We start from the raw sequence: 17655 nt of genomic DNA, 5'->3' as shown, positions 1-17655 counted from the left end.
CGCTAATTTTACCCCTCATTGCCGCGGAATTGGCGCTCTGCACTTTCTGACACTGTGCAATCCTACAAAATATCTTAGAGTTGTCGCGAGAAAAGAAAATAAAGCAAACATATCTGAATTTGCCCCAAAAACATGGTGGCTATTATATTGGGTTCCCAATTTGGGGATGAAGGTGAGACTTTCCCCTCTGGAACTGTCAGATTGGCTATTAATTCCCATTGAACCTAGGCAAGGGGAAAATCACAGACTTACTTTCTCAAACCGTGGATCTTTGCTGCAGGTCTGCTGGAGGCCATAGTCAGTTCCCTCTATCCCCGGTTCCATTTCTCCCATCCTTGTTTTTACGGCGCGGGAGTGCTTTGTCAAATATCAGCCCCAAGTTCATATGCTTACACAAATGTGCATTGACTAGATGCCGGACATACCATCATTCACGAAAATATTACATATGACTTTCACGTTCTTCCCTCGGGTCTTATCTCCCCAAAATGCGTGAACCTGATCGGTTCTGGAACCGTGTTCCACGTCCCCTCATTCTTTAAAGAGCTCGAGGCCCTTGAACAAAAAGGCCTAAAAGATGCAAGAAAACGTATTTTTGTTAGCGATCGTGCTCATATATGTTTTGATCTGCACTCTGTAGTTGATGGACTCGAAGAAGCTATTCTAGGAGGACGGAAGGTTGGGACAACGGGGAAGGGCATTGGCCCATGCTATAGCGACAAGGCAGCAAGAAGAGGCGTACGAGTTGGCGAAGTCCTAGATGAAGGTGTTGTTGAAAGAAAGCTGAGGAGTTTGGAAGCTGGATATCGACTGCGTTTCGGAGAGTTGAACTACAATTTAGAGGAAGAGATCAACAGGTTCAAGGTATATATTGCGGCAAACCCTCGTAAGGCTTCTTCACTAATTGAAACTAGGAATACCGCACACTCCTTAAGCCTTTTGTTGTTGACCAATTCTCCCTCCTACGGAAATACAAAGACTCGTCTATCCTTGTCGAGGGCGCCAATGCTCTTATGCTTGACATTGACCATGGAACATACCCATATGTCACGTCGTCATGCACTGGCCTTGGTGGTACTATACAGGGCCTTTGCCTTGATCCCACGCAGATTAAGACGATAGTTGGAGTCGTAAAAGCCTACAGCACGCGAGTTGGCTCTGGCCCCTTCCCCACCGAGCAAATCAATGAAATTGGTGAAAAGTTACAGATCACAGGTCGTGAATTTGGTGTAACTACCGGCCGAAAACGTCGCTGTGGATGGCTTGACCTAGTCATGTGCAGGTACAGCACGGCCGTTAACCATTACACTGCTCTTAACCTTACTAAGTTGGACATTTTGGATGATTTTGATGAAATAAAAGTTGCAGTGTCTTATCGGTTGGATGGAAAGGAAATTGACTATTACCCCGCCGATTCGGAGCAACTGCAGAAAGTCGAAGTGGTGTATGAGACTCTTCCTGGATGGAAGTCAAATACTATGGGCGCCACACAGTGGGAGAAGTTGCCATCGAAAGCGCAACAATACATACAATATATTGAAAAGGGCCTCGGCGTTCCGGTTAGATGGATCGGCACGGGCCCAGCACGATCGCATATGATCGAACGGGTGAATTGATTTCAGCGTCGTCCTTCATCCTGGCTTCACAGTGCCTTAGGCTGTAATATGACCTTCCTTTTGTGCTCTCTTATACTATTAGACCTACCTTGCCTTTTCCTTTTGTCTTTTAAGATTTCTGAAAGACTTTACGCAGTTCCCAGCCCTGCGCCAAAAGCGCGACAAGTACTCAAACGTGTTGAAGCTAATGAAATGCTAACAGGACCGCTGGAAAATCCACGCTTTACGGATAGAATGAAATATGGCGCTAATTTGGCGTTAACATGCGAGATAGAGATAAATTTATGTATCTGCTTTCAATTGTGCTGTTCAAGAACCGGCTAAAATAAAATCGTTGTCTAGGATCAATATATATCCGATCCGATGATTATGTAACTTGTTAGCCAATCAGAGCGGCGAGCTCCAAAATATTTGACTATATCAGGAGCAAATAGCCTCCTCCCTACGCCTTCGGGCATTTGGTCTTATTGAAACGATACAGAGAAGATTAGCATGGCCCCTGCACTAAGGATGACACGCTCAATCAAAGAGAAGCTACAAGTTTTTTTGCCAAAGCCGCGTTGAGGTGCGGTGCCCTGCAGTGCATTATCGAAGGGCATCTTAAGTTCGAACTGCAGGGGATTTTTTTTTTTTTTTTTTTTTTTGTCGGGATTTCTCTCGCACTTACGGAGTAGTGGACGGAATATAAATAATTTATTCTTCATACTATATAAATATCACGGATACTTCTAGTAGTTAGCTAGACCGTATCTACATACCATTAACATGTCTAGTAATATGGAGTAGACTCAAGTAACTAATCCAGTTCATCACCAGCAAATGTCAGTCGCTTCTGTGCTGGATGCTCATCGCCCACACTTCCGCTATTGACCCCGAAATCCCGATTTATCTGTCTCCCCATCAAAGTGCTTTGCTGTAATTTCAAAAGTTCCCTATCTCTTTCGTACTGTCTCCCTTTAGCAGCGTCTAGTTCTTTGATAAGTAGGCTCTCCATGTTCCATTTCTTATCAGCCAAGTTACCTTCCATTTGACAAACTTGTTCCTTTTGTGTAATTCTCACCCTATCCCGTTGGGCAATAATTTCTGAGTGCTCAAGTTCTCGAGTACGATTTTGTTCGGCAAATCGTGCTTGTTGCGCGGCCGACTCAGACTCAAGATACAATTGTTGTTTGGAAAGCCGTTCGGTTCTTGCCTCTCGCTCATCTGCAAGCTCGCGATCCAACTGAATTTTTAGATTGTGTAGCTGCATCATTTGCCTAGTCTGTTGCCCAGCGAAATCTTCATTTTGCCGTAGTTTCATCTGGTGGTCTTCGTCCAGCTCATTGCGATATTTGAGACGTGCTTGCCGACGCTTTTCTTCCGCAACAATTTCCAGGGGAGCATTCACCATATCCGGAGGTTGAGGGCCGGATAGACGATAAAACGCATCCTTACACCCATGTGCTTTAAGAACTTGAAGAAGTTGACTTGACTGATGGTTTGGGCTCAATTGCAGTTGCTTTGTGATGTATGTTGAAGGGGAATAAACAAAATCCTTCACTGTATAGAGGTTGCATTCATCATTTACCAGCTTCCACATTCCGCTGGCAAGTAGAGCAGTCGTTATCAAAACACATGACTTTTGATTATCTATTGCATGAAGAAGGAGCGGTTTTCCCAGGCTGGAAGCCCTTAAGTCCGCTTTGCTAAGAATGAGAAGGTCTAAAACCTGTCGCAGTTTGGATATAGACGAAGTAGTATCAGAGCAATTAAAACACAGGGTTGCCAAAGGGGAGCGACCGTCGTGTAGCATGGACGGGAAATTAGGATTGTGTCCGTAGGAGATGAGTAGCTTTATAGCTTTCACGTTAAGGTCCTGAGAAGCTTCATGGAGGCTGCCATCATTAGCAGTTGCTCCAGCACTGAGTAGGTGTCTCATGATCTGAATTTGATTGTTTTTACAGGCATAAAGTAATGCAGTCTGCCCTGTTTTATCACACCCAGAAGGATCTGCACCATGTTGTATTAACATCAATACCAATTTGGGATCGCAACTAATTGCAGCCATGATAATAGGAGTTTTCCAGGTCTTTGTGGACTGGAAGTTTGGCTCGGCTAACATTGAGACCTCAGAAGAGCGCAGGCAACAAGTTATAAGGGTGAGTACTTACCTCCATACTTCATCAAGCACTCAATAACATCTGGACCGGCCCGTTGCAAGATTGCCCACTGCAAGAGAGAAATATGCTCTGAATCGTATTCCCCTGGTATCAAATGTAAAATAGATTCATTTGCATCCATTCCACTTGTTAATAGCTTCATTAAAACTCTGGTACTGCATGGCCACCTTTTAATGCATAGAAATAGAGGAGACTTTTCTTTTGGTTCGTTTAAGTGCCATGCAGTATTCAACGCGCGAATATCCAAATTGCCTTTGCACAGAATCCCAATTATATCTAGTACCATGTCTTCATGGATATCTAAATTGAGGACACATGATAGCCCAATCATCAACGTCATATCCGATGGGTTGGCGTGTACCAACTTCCTGACAAGTGACAATTTTCCTCTGGTGATAGCAGTCTGCAAAGCACACCCGTCACGGAAATCGACGCTAGCTTTGAATTGAAGAAATAACTCGACAAACTGTTCTGCTTCCGGCTTAAATTCCATAGCTTCAATCGCCATGATTAGAGCAACATTCAGGGCATCACCGAAAGCTCCATGCTCAAGTAACAGCTTAATGCTTGAAAGTCCGGCGTCAGACAACCAGCTGGTGTTAGCTGTTATTCTTTCTTTGAAAACATAGGCAACTGCAGACTTATCTGGAGCATTATTCAAAAGGAGGCTGAGTATAGAACAGTCCAGAGACATTGCCGCTTCAATGAGAGGCTGACAGTTTGCAAAATAAGGAGAAGCACCATGCTTCAAAAGAAGCATGATCATACCAGTATTAGATGGCCCTCCTTTGACTACATCTAGGAGTGCTTCATCTAAACCACTTCCCATATACCCGGCCTCGAAGAGCATTGTGACATATAAAACACGAAGAGATGGATCCATTAACAAGCAAGTTTCGAAAGCAGCATTAAGCGTTTCTTGTGTAAGCGGCTGCTTCAGAAATAATTCAAAAACGTCAAGAAACTCATTTTCAATTGATTTGCGTACGGCAAGGCCTCTCTGGTAATCCAAGGAAGCTCCATGTTGAAGGAGCAGCTCTAGAAAACGAATATCCCGGATATCGGACGTTACTGCATAATGAAATATGTGGTTTATGTCATCGGCACCATAACAATCGGTAGGTTTCAATAAAATTCTTGCCATTTCGTACCTTCGTGCCGTTTTAGTCTGTACAATTAGCTCTAAAGCCTTAAAGATTGTCTGCGTAGAGAGGGCTCTGCTTGCAAGAAGTGTAAGCTGCTCTTCATCAGACTGTATGATAGCTCTTCGAAAAACAATGCCATTGCTGGTATTGACATCCGCTCCATGGTCAAGGAATAATTTAATTATTTTTAGGCTTTTTGATGATGACTGCTGTTCAACAATCAAAGCTCCATCCAGTATATTCCTATCTATACCAGCAGCAAGGATCTTGGCACATAGACTGTAACGCTTGTATGGGTCTTGGGTGCGCATTGTAATATGAAATGCACTGCTCAAAGTAGAACCCGATGGCTGATATTGGAGAAAAAGCTCGAGAAGCTCCAGGCTCATCAATTGGCATGCCTGATGTATAGGTGCGCCACCATCAAAATTTACATCTGCCTTGCCCTTTTGGAGAAATAGGCTGATCAAGATAATGTCAGCAGGACATTCCTGAATTAGTTCCACTAACCGTTCATGTACCAATGGACCAGAAGCGCCCGCTGATAGCAGCAAATCAATAATTGTTAGACGTAATTCTCTGTTGCGTAGTTTGCTCGCCGGTACGACTCCTTTAGACAGTGACAATTCAGAAACATTCCCCTTAAGCAAGAGACTTAAGCTAACAATGTCTCCAGACTTTGCAGCTTCCTGGATGCAGTAGCCGTTATCAACATTTACATCGGCACCGTGTTTCACAAGAGCGTCTATAAATTGGTGACGCCACATTCCGTCGTCAGCTAAAACCAGTCTGGCAAGTGTCTTGTTGACATCATCGCCTCGGGCACCAGCTTCTAGTAAGCTTGAAGCCCACTGGAATTGATATTTTTCGGATAATTTTGGCAGCAGGCGAAAACAGCGAGAACAAGTTTCTTGCGACGGTTTTCCAACTAGCAGCTCACTGAATGTTTCTGACGATTCTGAAGAAATAGCAAGGTCAAGAGCCGCCCCACCTTGATAGTCCGTAGACGCTCCGTGATGGACCAAAAGCTTTACTAGAGATGTATCTTTTATCCGAACCGCATCGATTAAACATTCATGTAATGATTCACCACTGGCACCACGTTCCACCAAAGTCGAAGCCATTGATAATATTTTAGATGGCGAAATAGAGCTAGGTATCTTGAGGAATTTAGATAAAACGGCGGAAGCACACTGGGGATCAAGTCGATCGGCAAGGAGAATGTTCAGAATCCGCTCATTTTTCGTTTCTAAGGCTTTAATAATCGGCTGTGTTGGGTCATAGAAGACGGTATCTCGGTAGGAAATGACCAGGGACGCAAGTTTACAGTCATCAGTGACAACTGCCCTTATGAGCGCTTCCGTGGTATTGCCTCCATTTGCACCGCCGCAAAGAAGTATTTCGACTATAAAGCGCTGTTCTGGCCCTATCACCCAAAACTTGCTAAGTATTATTCCGAGAGCCCGATCAAGCGAGACCGGAGAAGGAGAGCGTTTAGCAGATACAAATGCAGCAACAAAGTCAGGAGTTCCATTTCTAACAACAGTCTCGAAAGCGGTTCCTAAATCCGCATTCGCCCCCTGCTTGAGGAGAGCCACGGAGAGCTGTAAAGAACGATTGGATACGGCAAGAGGCAGGGCATCGTCAAGACACGAGGTGGAGAGCGTTTTTGGGGACCGAAGAAAAATTTGGGCTAATTGTAGGTTGTTATTCTGCACAATCGTAAGAAAAGCACTCTGGCAAAAATTTGGGTCAGCACCGTGACGAAGAAGGATAGTAACACAATCAATATCAAGCATCGTCGCCGCCGATTGAAGAGATGTATTTAGAGCAGAGAGATCAACATGAGGCGCTAATAGATCCATCATTTCGAGCCTCCTTTTCTCTGTGGCAAACCTTAGAAAATTGCTTAGATCAAGTTCTTTGTCTTCAAACAGTTTGAATAGCTTCCTTTTAGCCTTGGCTTCTCTGACTTTATCAAGTAAACATGCAAGGACACCAATAGGCCCGTCATCTTGAATAAGCGTCTCAATTGCGGCGTGTAACTCATGGTTCACGAAACCACGCCGGCTTGGGCTCCGTCGAAATGTATGCGACTTGGACGAGAAAATCTGATGCCGTATGCGTTTCATAAGATTCTCAGACTCACGCTTATCACTTTCAACAATGAAGAAAGCCAATTCCTTTTTATGCAGTGGTGGCTGGCTATCCACGGGAACACCTGCTTCAGCAGCCAGCTGGGAAAGTCGCGCATGGCTAGAAGCCGGGCATTGAAAGCTCTAGTACTATTGTCAGACATACCAAATACTAATCCAAGTGCTACAGCCATCCACGACATACCTCAGCCATACTCGCTTAGAACTGACAGATCGCGGCAAGATGGGTTTCTGGATACTTCAAATGGATGCACTCGAAGATCAGAATTTAGCGATAAAATTGAACAGAAAAAATGTCAAACCGGGTGGGGTGTTGATGCACCCTGTTAGAAGTGTTATTCATGGTACAAATGCTCCATGCTGCCATTCAATGGGGTGGGAAGGTTTCGCTAAGTAATGAAGTGTATGTGAATGGAAGATTTTGGTGGTAACTATCGGCCACTGCTCAGTGCACACTGGGATTTTCCACATCTTTCCAGCTGACCAAAGATTTTTAATCTTGCACTGTGAATGTAGCTCATTTGGAGCTGGACATGATGAAGGATGCATTATTGATGTGAAGCTGAATTGACAGTCTGTGTTACTGTACTCCATATAGCCAGGTGATATGGGGGTGAATTACGGAGTAGCTAGGTAGTTGTGTTATTACGCCGGCTACTCCGTACCTAATGGAGAACTGTCCCTGTTATGCCAAGCCTATGTACTGATTTAGTCCCAGAGTAGACTAGTGTTGTATTATCTTGGCGCACACGTGCTACAGCAGCTTACTAAGCTGACATCCTCCACACCCATCTACTCCGTACAGCAAGCCAATAATCACTACTACATAGGGGCCCCATATAATATGACGCTTAGTTAACCTATGCCGCCAAGTAGGCCAATAGACGGCACGAGTTTGTTTAATGACCTGGTTATTCCATTGGTGGTGAGTTATAATACAGTAGTAACTAACTTTCTGTCAAGAACAACAACATTGACCTGATCTGACCCCACCAATAATGGGTCAACCCCCTGTTAATTAATTAGTTAACTAACCACTAGTTGCAACAAGAATTGCTGAACACAGTTATTTATCAAGACTGACTTACATGGAAAGGTGGCAATTTATGGGTAACTGAAACTCTGAAGTTTTGAAGTGGACAGTGTTTCTGAGAGCCATACATATGTACTACATATATGGAGACAAATAACTAGTTAGTTAACTAACTAGCTTGTTGACATCAGCAGGGCTGAGCTGATGGTGGGGTTAAAAGCGGTGCGTTCTCCACTACTGTCAACCCCATACCCATCACCATTCTGTTCACTTTCAAATGCCTACTCTAAGCAACCAGTCCCGGATCCGGGGCTCTATCTTCGGTGTGGCCGTTGTGGATGCTCTCGGAGGGCCGGTGGAATTTCGTGCACGAGGTAGCTTTCCAAAAATCGCTGGATACCAGCACAACCATCACTTTAATGTGCCACCTGGGTAGGAATGCCCACCAATTTATAAAGAGAAGCCGAATTTGCTTAAGGTAAATTGGACAATAGCACATGGACTGACGATACGTCGATGACTCTGTGCCTGGCTCAAGGACTCATTGATTCCAAAGGCATTTTCGTCCCCCAGGCGGCTATCCGCAATTATATAAAATGGTGGGAAAACGGCTACTTATCGGCAACGGGGTACTGCTTTGATATTGGAAACGCAACAGCCACCGCTCTGAAAATATGGAAACGGTACTTCGAACAGCAACGCAGCATACGTAAGGACGACCCCCGAGGACACGAGGGCGCGTTATCGGAAATTAACAAAGCCTTGAACCACGAAGTACAAAGTGACTCCTATCAGTAGAATCGGCTCAAGTTTCTGACTCGACCGTTTTTATCTTACAGAAGTGCTGCGGTAACGGCTCGTTGATGCGAGTCTCCCCGGTGGGCCTCGTATATTCTCACGATATTCCGCTGGCCATATCAATTGCTGCACAGTCATCTGCTGTGACCCACCCTTATCCCGCTTGTACGGAGTGCTGCATGCTGTACACGAAGCTTATCGCATGCGCTATGAATGGTGGAACAAAAAGCGACATTGCTAATGTGGTGTCTCGCACCACTTATGTAGATGAGAAGGTGAAGGGTATTTTTGATAAATACGCTGGCGTTGATGACTGGGTGACTACTGAGGAAAACAGCATCAACTCCTCTGGGTATGTCATAACAACCCTTGAAGCTGCATTGTGGAGTTTCTTTTCTACGAATTCATTCCAAGATGGAGCATTCAAGGTAGTCAATTTGGGTGACGATGCAGATACGGTTGGCGCTGTCTATGGCGGGCTAGCCGGAGCATTCTACGGGTTCGACAGCATTCCTGTAGAATGGATTGACGGATTACAGAGAAAGGATATTGTGGCGGAAATTGCTATGGGTCTTATTTCACTCTCATAATTACTCATAGCCTCCATATACTCGATAGCCTCCTATTTCTAATCTGATAAGACTGACTGGAATGTTGGAAAATATATAAAATTTTATTTTTCTGGATTAGGGTGAGGAGAGGTTGTCTAAATTGACACACGAAAACTCCGACGGACCATTAAAACTAACAATGCACTTGGCAATAAGAGAGAAAAGGAAGAAAAAAGCAGGCAGGCCGAGCCATCTCCTATTCCCACCTTCCCAGAAACATGACACTGAAATTGTTAGTAACACAAATATTAAAAGACAGGCTGCAAGTTTTAGAAAATGTACATGCGTAAGCAATATGTAATGAAAAGGGGTAACCCATGCCCTTTGTTTTGATGAGTCAGATTAACGCCCCTGACTCCATAGATTTTTCACATTAAACTAACAATCTTTATCCCAATGTGCACCCTCATCAACCAAGAGCTATCAAAATCAGGTCTCATATAGGTGTCTTCAAAGAATTAACAGCTGTAATGAAATAAAAAGTACTCGGAAACTGTTGTCATAACTTATCAGAGAGTTTTTTCTTCGCAGTTACCGAGGTGGTTGCAAATTCCTAGTTCGTCATAGTCTTAGGAAGTCTTCGAATAGGATTAAAATCGGGATCGAGATCGAGATCCCACAAACTGCCTGTCGTGTCCTCTACCATAAGATCTGCCGCCCCTGGAATCAAAGTCTCGCCGACCAGTAAAACGAGAGTCTTGGCCACGGTAGCTAGATCGGCGGAATTGTCCTTCTGGCTGTTCAAAATCCGCATTTCTCTGCGTTCGGAACCCTTCGCCAGCGCCTTGTTCTCTAATATTTATGCCTCTTTGGTTGTTAAGGCCGAGCTTGCGGGCGAAAGTCGGCGAAACAGTAGGAGGTGACGCCATACCCCAAAGGTTGGATGTCATCTGATTTAATAGTCGAAGTTTTTCCCTCGACGATCCCATGATGGACAGAAAGGAGCCATAGCATTTTTCCTTCAAACCATAGTCCACCTGGGAATATGCGGCTTTAACTTGGGAAATAATCGAAGCCACAGGCGTGGGGAGGTCTTCATGCTTAGCTGACATATCAACAACGGCGGTTTTCAAGGTGTTGTCTTCCTCGATGGGAAGACCGCGGAGTCTATAGTTAAAATCTCGGTAATCTGTATCGGTAGCTAATATCCACCCTTTGCCAGTCTTATTTGCACGGGCGGTCCGACCGAGACGGTGAATGTATGAATCTCTATCACGCGCGACACCAACTTGTATAACATGGGTGACATCTGGAAAGTCCATTCCACGGGCCGTCACATCAGAAGAAAACAGAATAGCGGACTGTGCAAGACGGAACCTCTTTGAGTTATAAGTCCTTTGACCCTGGGTTAGACGCGAGTGCATTTCCATGGTCGCTAAGCCTAAGGGGTGTTTAGAAAACATGTCTCCTGGGGTGACCTGCAAAGAGTCAAAAGCACTTTTCGCTAGAGTAACCTCGTTCGTGGAGTTGAAATAAACAATGGCTTTGAAAGGCCGAGTATTGGCGCGGTCCGCATCATATTCCTGAATCGCTTGCGTAGCAATCTCCATCACAGCTGGCATCTGATTTTCAAATCCACGAAGGAAAACGGCTTTCTGAGGAACCCTTAAATGAGTTGGAACCTCGTCATCTCGTACTGTCTTTATAAATGAAAAGTCTGGCTTCATTGTACTTCGAACCATGTGCATTACTTCTGGAGCCATTGTGGCGGAAAACAAAAGAGTTTGACGATCAACCGCAGCTGGATTTGGTAAAAATCGTAGTAGCTCTTGAATATCGGGGGCAAAACCATCATCAAGCAAACGGTCAGCCTCATCCAAGACCAAACTAGCCAATTTTGGTGCCGCTATCCCAGTTCTCGGATCACTGAATATATCAATCAAGCGGCCTGGGGTTCCAACTAGAAGATGGCAGCCTTCATGCTGAATCCTTCGGAGGCCCTCTTGTTTTCTTGTCCCACCGACAGCTGTTTGTACTTGAATAGATGTAAGGCTCACAATTTTCCGTGCTTCTTCGGCAATTTGTTCCGCGAGTTCACGGGTTGGCGAAATAATAAGTGCGAGAATACTTCCTGGGGTCCCACGCGATCTTCTACGGTTATCACGGGGAAACTCCAGTGACGGGTCCAACTTGAGAATATTCTGGATGACAGGAAGAAGGAAAGCAAGCGTTTTGCCTGTGCCTGTTTTCGCTTGAGCAAGTCTATTAAAGTCAACTAAATATTAGTACACTGAGGCTCATTGAAAACATCCTGACTTGCTTACACATCTTTTTTTCTTAGAGTGTGATGGATCGTCTCTGCCTGAATATCGGTCATGTCTGACAGGTGCATGCGACCCGTAATCGCCTTGATAACTTTTGAGCTGACCAGGTTATGGTCGCTCAGTTCAGAGAACTTTGTCAGCTTCTCATTATTTTCTGAGAGAGCCGATGGGCTATCGTTTCCGTCGATTGAGCGAGCAGCTTCGCTGGCATGATTCTGATGGGATCGAGAAACATAAAAAGTCCTAACAGAAAATTGGATGGGCTTTACTAATAAAGTAGTTGGTCGACTAGCTATCGGCGTAAAAGTTGAGCGACGAATGCATGTCCGAAGGTTGCGAACAAGCGCATGGCCTCGAAGAACATTGCCGAGCATTACGGCGGTAGCGAAACAGTAACTGCTACTCAAGACAATATGGGGCACAAAAGAAGGAAGACAAAAATAGAGTCTGGAAGAAGGGACAGATGGGCTAGAAAGTGATGAAAGTCTGAAAATCGCAGATTGAGATTGCAAACCTTTTTTCGACACAAATTTCGAATAGTGGCCCGTGCACAGGGGCGATAACGGACATCACGTGGCGATAGGCTCGAGTTAGTTAACTTCGGTGGCAAGAGAACTTCACTTGAAATTGGTCCAAAAGGGTGTTAATATCTATATACATGTTCCCAGATTCTAGTACAGTGCTGACTTTAAACAGTGCTTCTTACTGCAAGTAATCTCCATCCGTTTCCTTATGAATTAAGTCGAACATCGGTTTGGCGCTAAAGTACCCAGCAAAGGGCGTTCCAACCGATTTATAGGAATAAGCTGCTTCTTCATCTGGGATTTTAATGGTTGTGCCGCCTCGGCCGGCAGCTGCTGCATCGGCCAACAACTGAGCGTGACAACATTTCTCAAGACTGACGAACCAGAATACAGCCTCTTCGATCGTTTTGCCAACTGTCAACAAACCGTGGTTTTGTAGAAGAGCGGCCTTCTTGTTTCCCAAAGCCTTGGCAATATTCTTTCCTTCTTCTGCTGCTAAGACAATTCCGTTGAATTGCTCGTAAACAACGTGATCCTAGCCGACATAGTTAGTGTCAAAAACATTGCCACTGAAATCGATAGAGGCTAGGACATACTTGATAAAATGCACAAGAATCTTGCGTAATGATATCTAACGGCCTCCCAAGTGTGCAAAAAGCGCGCCCGTAAAGACTATGACTATGGGCAGCACATATGACATCTGGCCGAGCCGCGTGGATAGCAGAATGAATTGCGTACGCCGCTGTGTTCAGCAGGCGGACTTCCCCCCCGTCGATTACATTTCCGTCGTGGTCAACTTGTATCAAGTCGGATGCTTTGATCATTGAAAATGCCACCCCGAAGGGGTTAACCCAGAAGGTAGTTGGATCGACGGGATCTCTGATAGTAATATGGCCTGCCACCCCTTCGTCATAGCCGTTTTTACCGAAAATGCGGAATGCGGCAGCGAGTCTTCCCTTAAGATAATCCCGCTCTTTGAGCTTATCTTCGAACTCTGGGGGTTTTGGGAACGATTTTAAGGAGATTTTAGCTGAAGCTTGAGTAACGCCCTGTTTGAAAACACCCACGGCGGAATCTCCCATAGGGTCAGGTGCAGTCACTGTAGTTGTCAAGGTGGCAGCAGGAGGTGGAGGCATTTTTGAGTGATCTAAATTTGTAGTGTTGGCTCAAGAGTTTTATAGCACTTGCAATATCATGGAAAATCAAATGAATAGATCCACACTGCCTTTTAACCGCTTCCTCAAAGCACCCAACGATGCGGGGAAGCTCATCGCCAAAATGCGCCGAGGCATGTCTAACCAGGCCAATGATAGCGCCGGAAATGGTAAGTCGTGTCAGGGCAACACTAGTCACGTGGCAAGTATAGTTAGTGCTCCAGTTTTCCTCCCAATATCTTCGGCAGTCCGAAGGCGAGGTTCTCCCATGTGCCTCGCAACGATGTAATAGAGTAGTGGCAGTCTCCGCCCGTCACACTTTGCTATTATAGCCACTGTATATAGGGCCTGAACAAATAAGAGGTGCACAGATTAATGTTTTGACAACTGCTGTAAAAAATGTGTACTCCTTCGATGGATGACTGGGTATAAGAGCTGGAAGAACCTTCTCTAAGGTTTTTGATTTTAAAAGGCTTCAGACCCCTCAATCTGGCACTGGGAAAATGATGTTCTTCTAACATTGCAAACTACTCCGTATAGGACATAAGATGACATGTGTTGGCAACAAACAGGTCAACGCTTATTTGCTTGTAAACGAGCATTAATAGAGACAAACAACCGGTGAAATTCAGCCCTGAATCTTGAAAGGTATCAAATGCCATTCATGTACTCCGTGGTCCATGTGGAGTTGCCTTTATGAGCATGACACGTTACGGAGTAGAAAAGTTAATGGGAACGAAATAGGTAGTAACAACTCCCTACAAACTAACCAGCAGTATAAATCAAACTGTATGGTTAACATCAGTACTGGTAATTACCAGAAATGTCACCTAATCACCCAGTGACCCTCCTCCCAAGGGCTGTGCAAACCAACTGTATGGCAGTATGGTATCAGGTAATACTGCGTATAGAAGATACCGCCAAGAATTTACTCATACGGCGTAGAAGCTACATGGGCGATCAGAAGCTCCATCGAATAAACCTCAATTCAAGTCGATTCAGAATGGGAAAGCGAGGAAAAAAAGTAAGTTAGCTGCAATTTACTTTGGGAATCGTGACACACAGCTAACGTTTCTCACTACCTTTCAAGTTTGGTGGTAGTAATCGCGGAAGTCGTAAAGATTACGCCGTTATCGAAAAAAAGAACGAAAAATTTGAGCAGTATTATAATGGGCTCGGAATTGTTCCAGAAGAGGAACAGGAGGAACTGTGGGAAGCTTTGCGACGCAACCTTCCCAATAGTTTTCGCTTCACCGGTTCGCGAAAGTACGATCCCACATGTGTGATGTTATGAAAGATGTGCTTATCGATATTTCCTTGCGCGCATTAGACATGCCCTAGCAGTCCAGGAACGCCTCAAAGAGTTTTATATTCCAAACATCGTTTCCATTCGATATGAAGGCGAATTGGTCGAACCGCCTCGCCCCGTTCCGTGGTACCCAGACCAATTGGCTTGGTCCATGACAACTCCAAAGCAAGTTGTGAGACGCTTTCCTCCGTTTGCGTCTTTCCAAAAATTCCTTGTTTCGGAAACTGAAGTCGGAAATATCAGTCGCCAAGAAATTGTTAGCATGATTCCCCCATTGCTTTTGGATGTACGCCCTGGAATGGTCGTACTGGATATGTGTGCCGCCCCAGGAAGCAAATCTGCCCAGTTAATGGAGATGATTCATGCCGGAGAAGAGGAGCAGTTGAAAAAAGTAACAGATAAACTGGAGGCGGATAGCTCTCAGGTGCCATTACCCGGGAAGGTTGATATCCAACAGTTGCTTAATGCGGAGGAGGGCGATGATACTAACAATGCTGCTGTTGGGTTTGAGGATGACGGCAGATCAACTGGATTGCTGATTGCTAATGATAGCGATTCCAAGCGAGCCCACATGTTAATCCATCAAATGAAGCGGCTTAACTCGCCAAATCTTCTGGTAACAAACCACGATGCTACCATGTATCCTTCTATCAAGCTACCACCACTTATTGCGGATCAAACACACAATCGGAACCGGTACCTGAAATTTGATCGCATCCTTGCGGATGTACCTTGCTCAGGTGATGGGACGACGCGCAAAAACATTAACGTTTGGAAAGATTGGAACCCTGCAAATGGTATCGGGTTACATCTAACCCAAAGTAGAATTCTTGTTCGAGCTCTACAAATGCTGAAAGTTGGGGGACGCGTAGTGTATTCTACGTGCAGCATGAACCCCGTTGAAAATGAAGCTGTTGTTGCAACTGCGATTGGCCGCTGTGGTGGCTCAGATAAAGTCGAGATTATTGACTGCAGCAATGATCTGCCTGGCTTGAAGAGGTCCCCAGGTCTGATGTCATGGACAGTTATGGATAAGCAAGGAAGGGTCTGGGATAGCTGGGATGCAGTTGAAAAAGAAACCGCTCTTGGAGATGACACATTAAAACGACTTACCGAGGGAATGTTCCCACCATCTGTCGAAGGTAAACCCGATTTAACAAGATGCATGCGGGTTTACCCCCATCAGCAGGATACGGGCGGTTTTTTCATAACTGTTCTTGAAAAAAAGAGCGAAATTAGGGCAAGGCCTGAAGGTCAAAAGGCGACTCCTGCGATACCTATAGAGGTAGAAAATCCTTCGCCTCAGGATATGGCACCGACCCTCGTCCCTGTCGATACCATCACAGCCCCCTCTGACTGTGGGGAAATCAACCAAAAGGCCGATCTGGTGTCCTCAGCAGAACTTTCTGCTTCCAAGCGAGACTCGGATCACCTTGACGGCGAACCTGAGACCAAGCGCGCTAAAGTGTCAAATGAGCCCGCCACTTTGACAGCGTCAGTAAAAATGAAGCCAATAGAGAACGCCATTTCGCGCCCGCGGAAACAAAGGCCTGGGCAGTCACTTGAGGAACCGTTTAAGTATTTAAACCCTACACTTGAGGAATTTGACACGATCTTCGAGTTCTATAGCCTGTCCTCTCGGTTTCCCAGAGATCGGTTTATGGTCCGAAACGCTGAAGGTCGGCCCACCAAAACGATTTATTACACCACTGCATTAGCACGAGATATTTTGACAGAAAATGAAGGCAGCGGTATGAAATTCGTCCATTGTGGTGTTAAGATGTTTGTAAAGCAAGACGTGCAGCGGCCAGATGTCTGTCCTTGGAGAATCCAAAAAGATGGCCTCTCTCTGCTCGAACCTCTCATTGGAACCAAAAGAACTGTCAAGATATATAAAAAGGCAACACTACATACGTTGCTTGTTGAAATGTTTCCAAAGGTAAACGATGGTGGTTGGAAGAATTTGGGTGAATTAGGAGAGTGGGCGAAAGAGATTGATATGGGATGCTGTGTTCTAAAGCTTGAGCCCACCAGTGGTGAAGACGGATTCCAGTAAGTTTACAGCCCCAGCTTACCGCACTCTTGTTTACATTTCTAATTGTGAATAGTGAACGCATGATCCTTCCTTTGTGGCGAAGCCTTCACTCCCTGAATCTGATGTTGCCTAAAGAGGAACGGCGAGCAATGCTTTTACGACTATTCAATGACGAAACACCCTTGATAAACACCACGCAGAAGAAAGAAGCCGCTACTGCATCAGCAATGGAAAATGGCCTGAAATCTCCAGGAGCTGAAGAATTAAGTGACCGGCCGGAAGACGGTGCTGAAGGTGAGAGGCTACCAATAGGAGGAGATGAGGCGGAATCGTGACTCTAGCCGCGACGGCAGAATTAGTTCGATGCAATTGTCACTATTTGAGAAAAGTGGGATATCACGAAAGCCGCGATCTAGTGCTATGTAACAACCTGTTATAAAATTCATATACACTGTTGAAATGTATAAAAGTGTGATTGCATACCGCTCATCATCAAAGTACTCCATACTCCGTACTCCGTACTGTTGTACTCTTGGCACGGGCACGGGCCTCAACTCCCAGCCACATGATCACCGCATTATGTCATCCCCTGCCATCAATTCCATCAACAACATGTTTTGATTCCGATTTTGCTGCTTCACGTTTGAGACGCGTTTGCCAGTGACGCTCTGACCGTGTGCGTCAACTTTCGAATCGAATAGCTGTTTTTGGGCGAGATACTCGGCTTCTATTTACTATTGTTGCGACCCGCGGCTCGCCCTATTTATGGTTCTGGTATTCCTCTAACCTTGATAATCGAACTCAAAAGGACTTGAATCGCGATAATGCCTGTCATACCGTTCGAATATTTT

The 17655-nt window shown here is 45.1% G+C and overlaps 6 protein-coding genes across 6 annotated transcripts; 3 read left to right on the top strand and 3 right to left on the bottom strand.

Moving 5' to 3' along the window:
* Positions 1–132: 132 nt before the first annotated feature.
* On the top strand, positions 133–1616 carry ADE12 (Adenylosuccinate synthase; the record flags this gene model as incomplete). Its single annotated transcript, XM_049252448.1, has 4 exons — positions 133–172; positions 229–297; positions 413–864; positions 915–1616. The coding sequence occupies 4 exons, from the start codon at positions 133–135 to the stop codon at positions 1614–1616; spliced, it is 1263 nt and encodes a 420-aa protein (XP_049108622.1).
* Positions 1617–2412: 796 nt separating this feature from the next.
* LOZ57_003398 (uncharacterized protein) lies at positions 2413–7269 on the bottom strand (the record flags this gene model as incomplete). Its single annotated transcript, XM_049252447.1, has 3 exons — positions 2413–3710; positions 3767–7199; positions 7261–7269. 3 exons carry the CDS (start codon positions 7267–7269, stop codon positions 2413–2415), a joined length of 4740 nt encoding a protein of 1579 aa, XP_049108621.1.
* A 1356-nt stretch (positions 7270–8625) lies between these two features.
* LOZ57_003397 (uncharacterized protein) lies at positions 8626–9497 on the top strand (the record flags this gene model as incomplete). The annotated part of the gene is made up of 2 exons (XM_049252446.1): positions 8626–8883; positions 8949–9497. 2 exons carry the CDS (start codon positions 8626–8628, stop codon positions 9495–9497), a joined length of 807 nt encoding a protein of 268 aa, XP_049108620.1.
* A 611-nt stretch (positions 9498–10108) lies between these two features.
* On the bottom strand, positions 10109–12156 carry LOZ57_003396 (uncharacterized protein; the record flags this gene model as incomplete). Its single annotated transcript, XM_049252445.1, has 2 exons — positions 10109–11720; positions 11783–12156. The coding sequence occupies 2 exons, from the start codon at positions 12154–12156 to the stop codon at positions 10109–10111; spliced, it is 1986 nt and encodes a 661-aa protein (XP_049108619.1).
* A 328-nt stretch (positions 12157–12484) lies between these two features.
* LOZ57_003395 (uncharacterized protein) lies at positions 12485–13442 on the bottom strand (the record flags this gene model as incomplete). Its single annotated transcript, XM_049252444.1, has 2 exons — positions 12485–12841; positions 12903–13442. The coding sequence occupies 2 exons, from the start codon at positions 13440–13442 to the stop codon at positions 12485–12487; spliced, it is 897 nt and encodes a 298-aa protein (XP_049108618.1).
* A 1021-nt stretch (positions 13443–14463) lies between these two features.
* Positions 14464–17139, top strand: NCL1 (tRNA (cytosine-5-)-methyltransferase ncl1; the record flags this gene model as incomplete). The annotated part of the gene is made up of 4 exons (XM_049252443.1): positions 14464–14484; positions 14551–14726; positions 14791–16821; positions 16878–17139. 4 exons carry the CDS (start codon positions 14464–14466, stop codon positions 17137–17139), a joined length of 2490 nt encoding a protein of 829 aa, XP_049108617.1.
* Between the last annotated feature and the right edge of the window lie 516 nt (positions 17140–17655).

This window comes from Ophidiomyces ophidiicola (assembly GCF_022830035.1).
Source record: "Ophidiomyces ophidiicola strain CBS 122913 chromosome Unknown scaffold_11, whole genome shotgun sequence".
In the NCBI taxonomy this organism is placed as follows: domain Eukaryota; kingdom Fungi; phylum Ascomycota; class Eurotiomycetes; order Onygenales; family Onygenaceae; genus Ophidiomyces; species Ophidiomyces ophidiicola.
The sequence above is the reverse complement of the archived record's forward strand: the minus strand, read 5'-3'. Positions and strand labels throughout refer to the sequence as shown.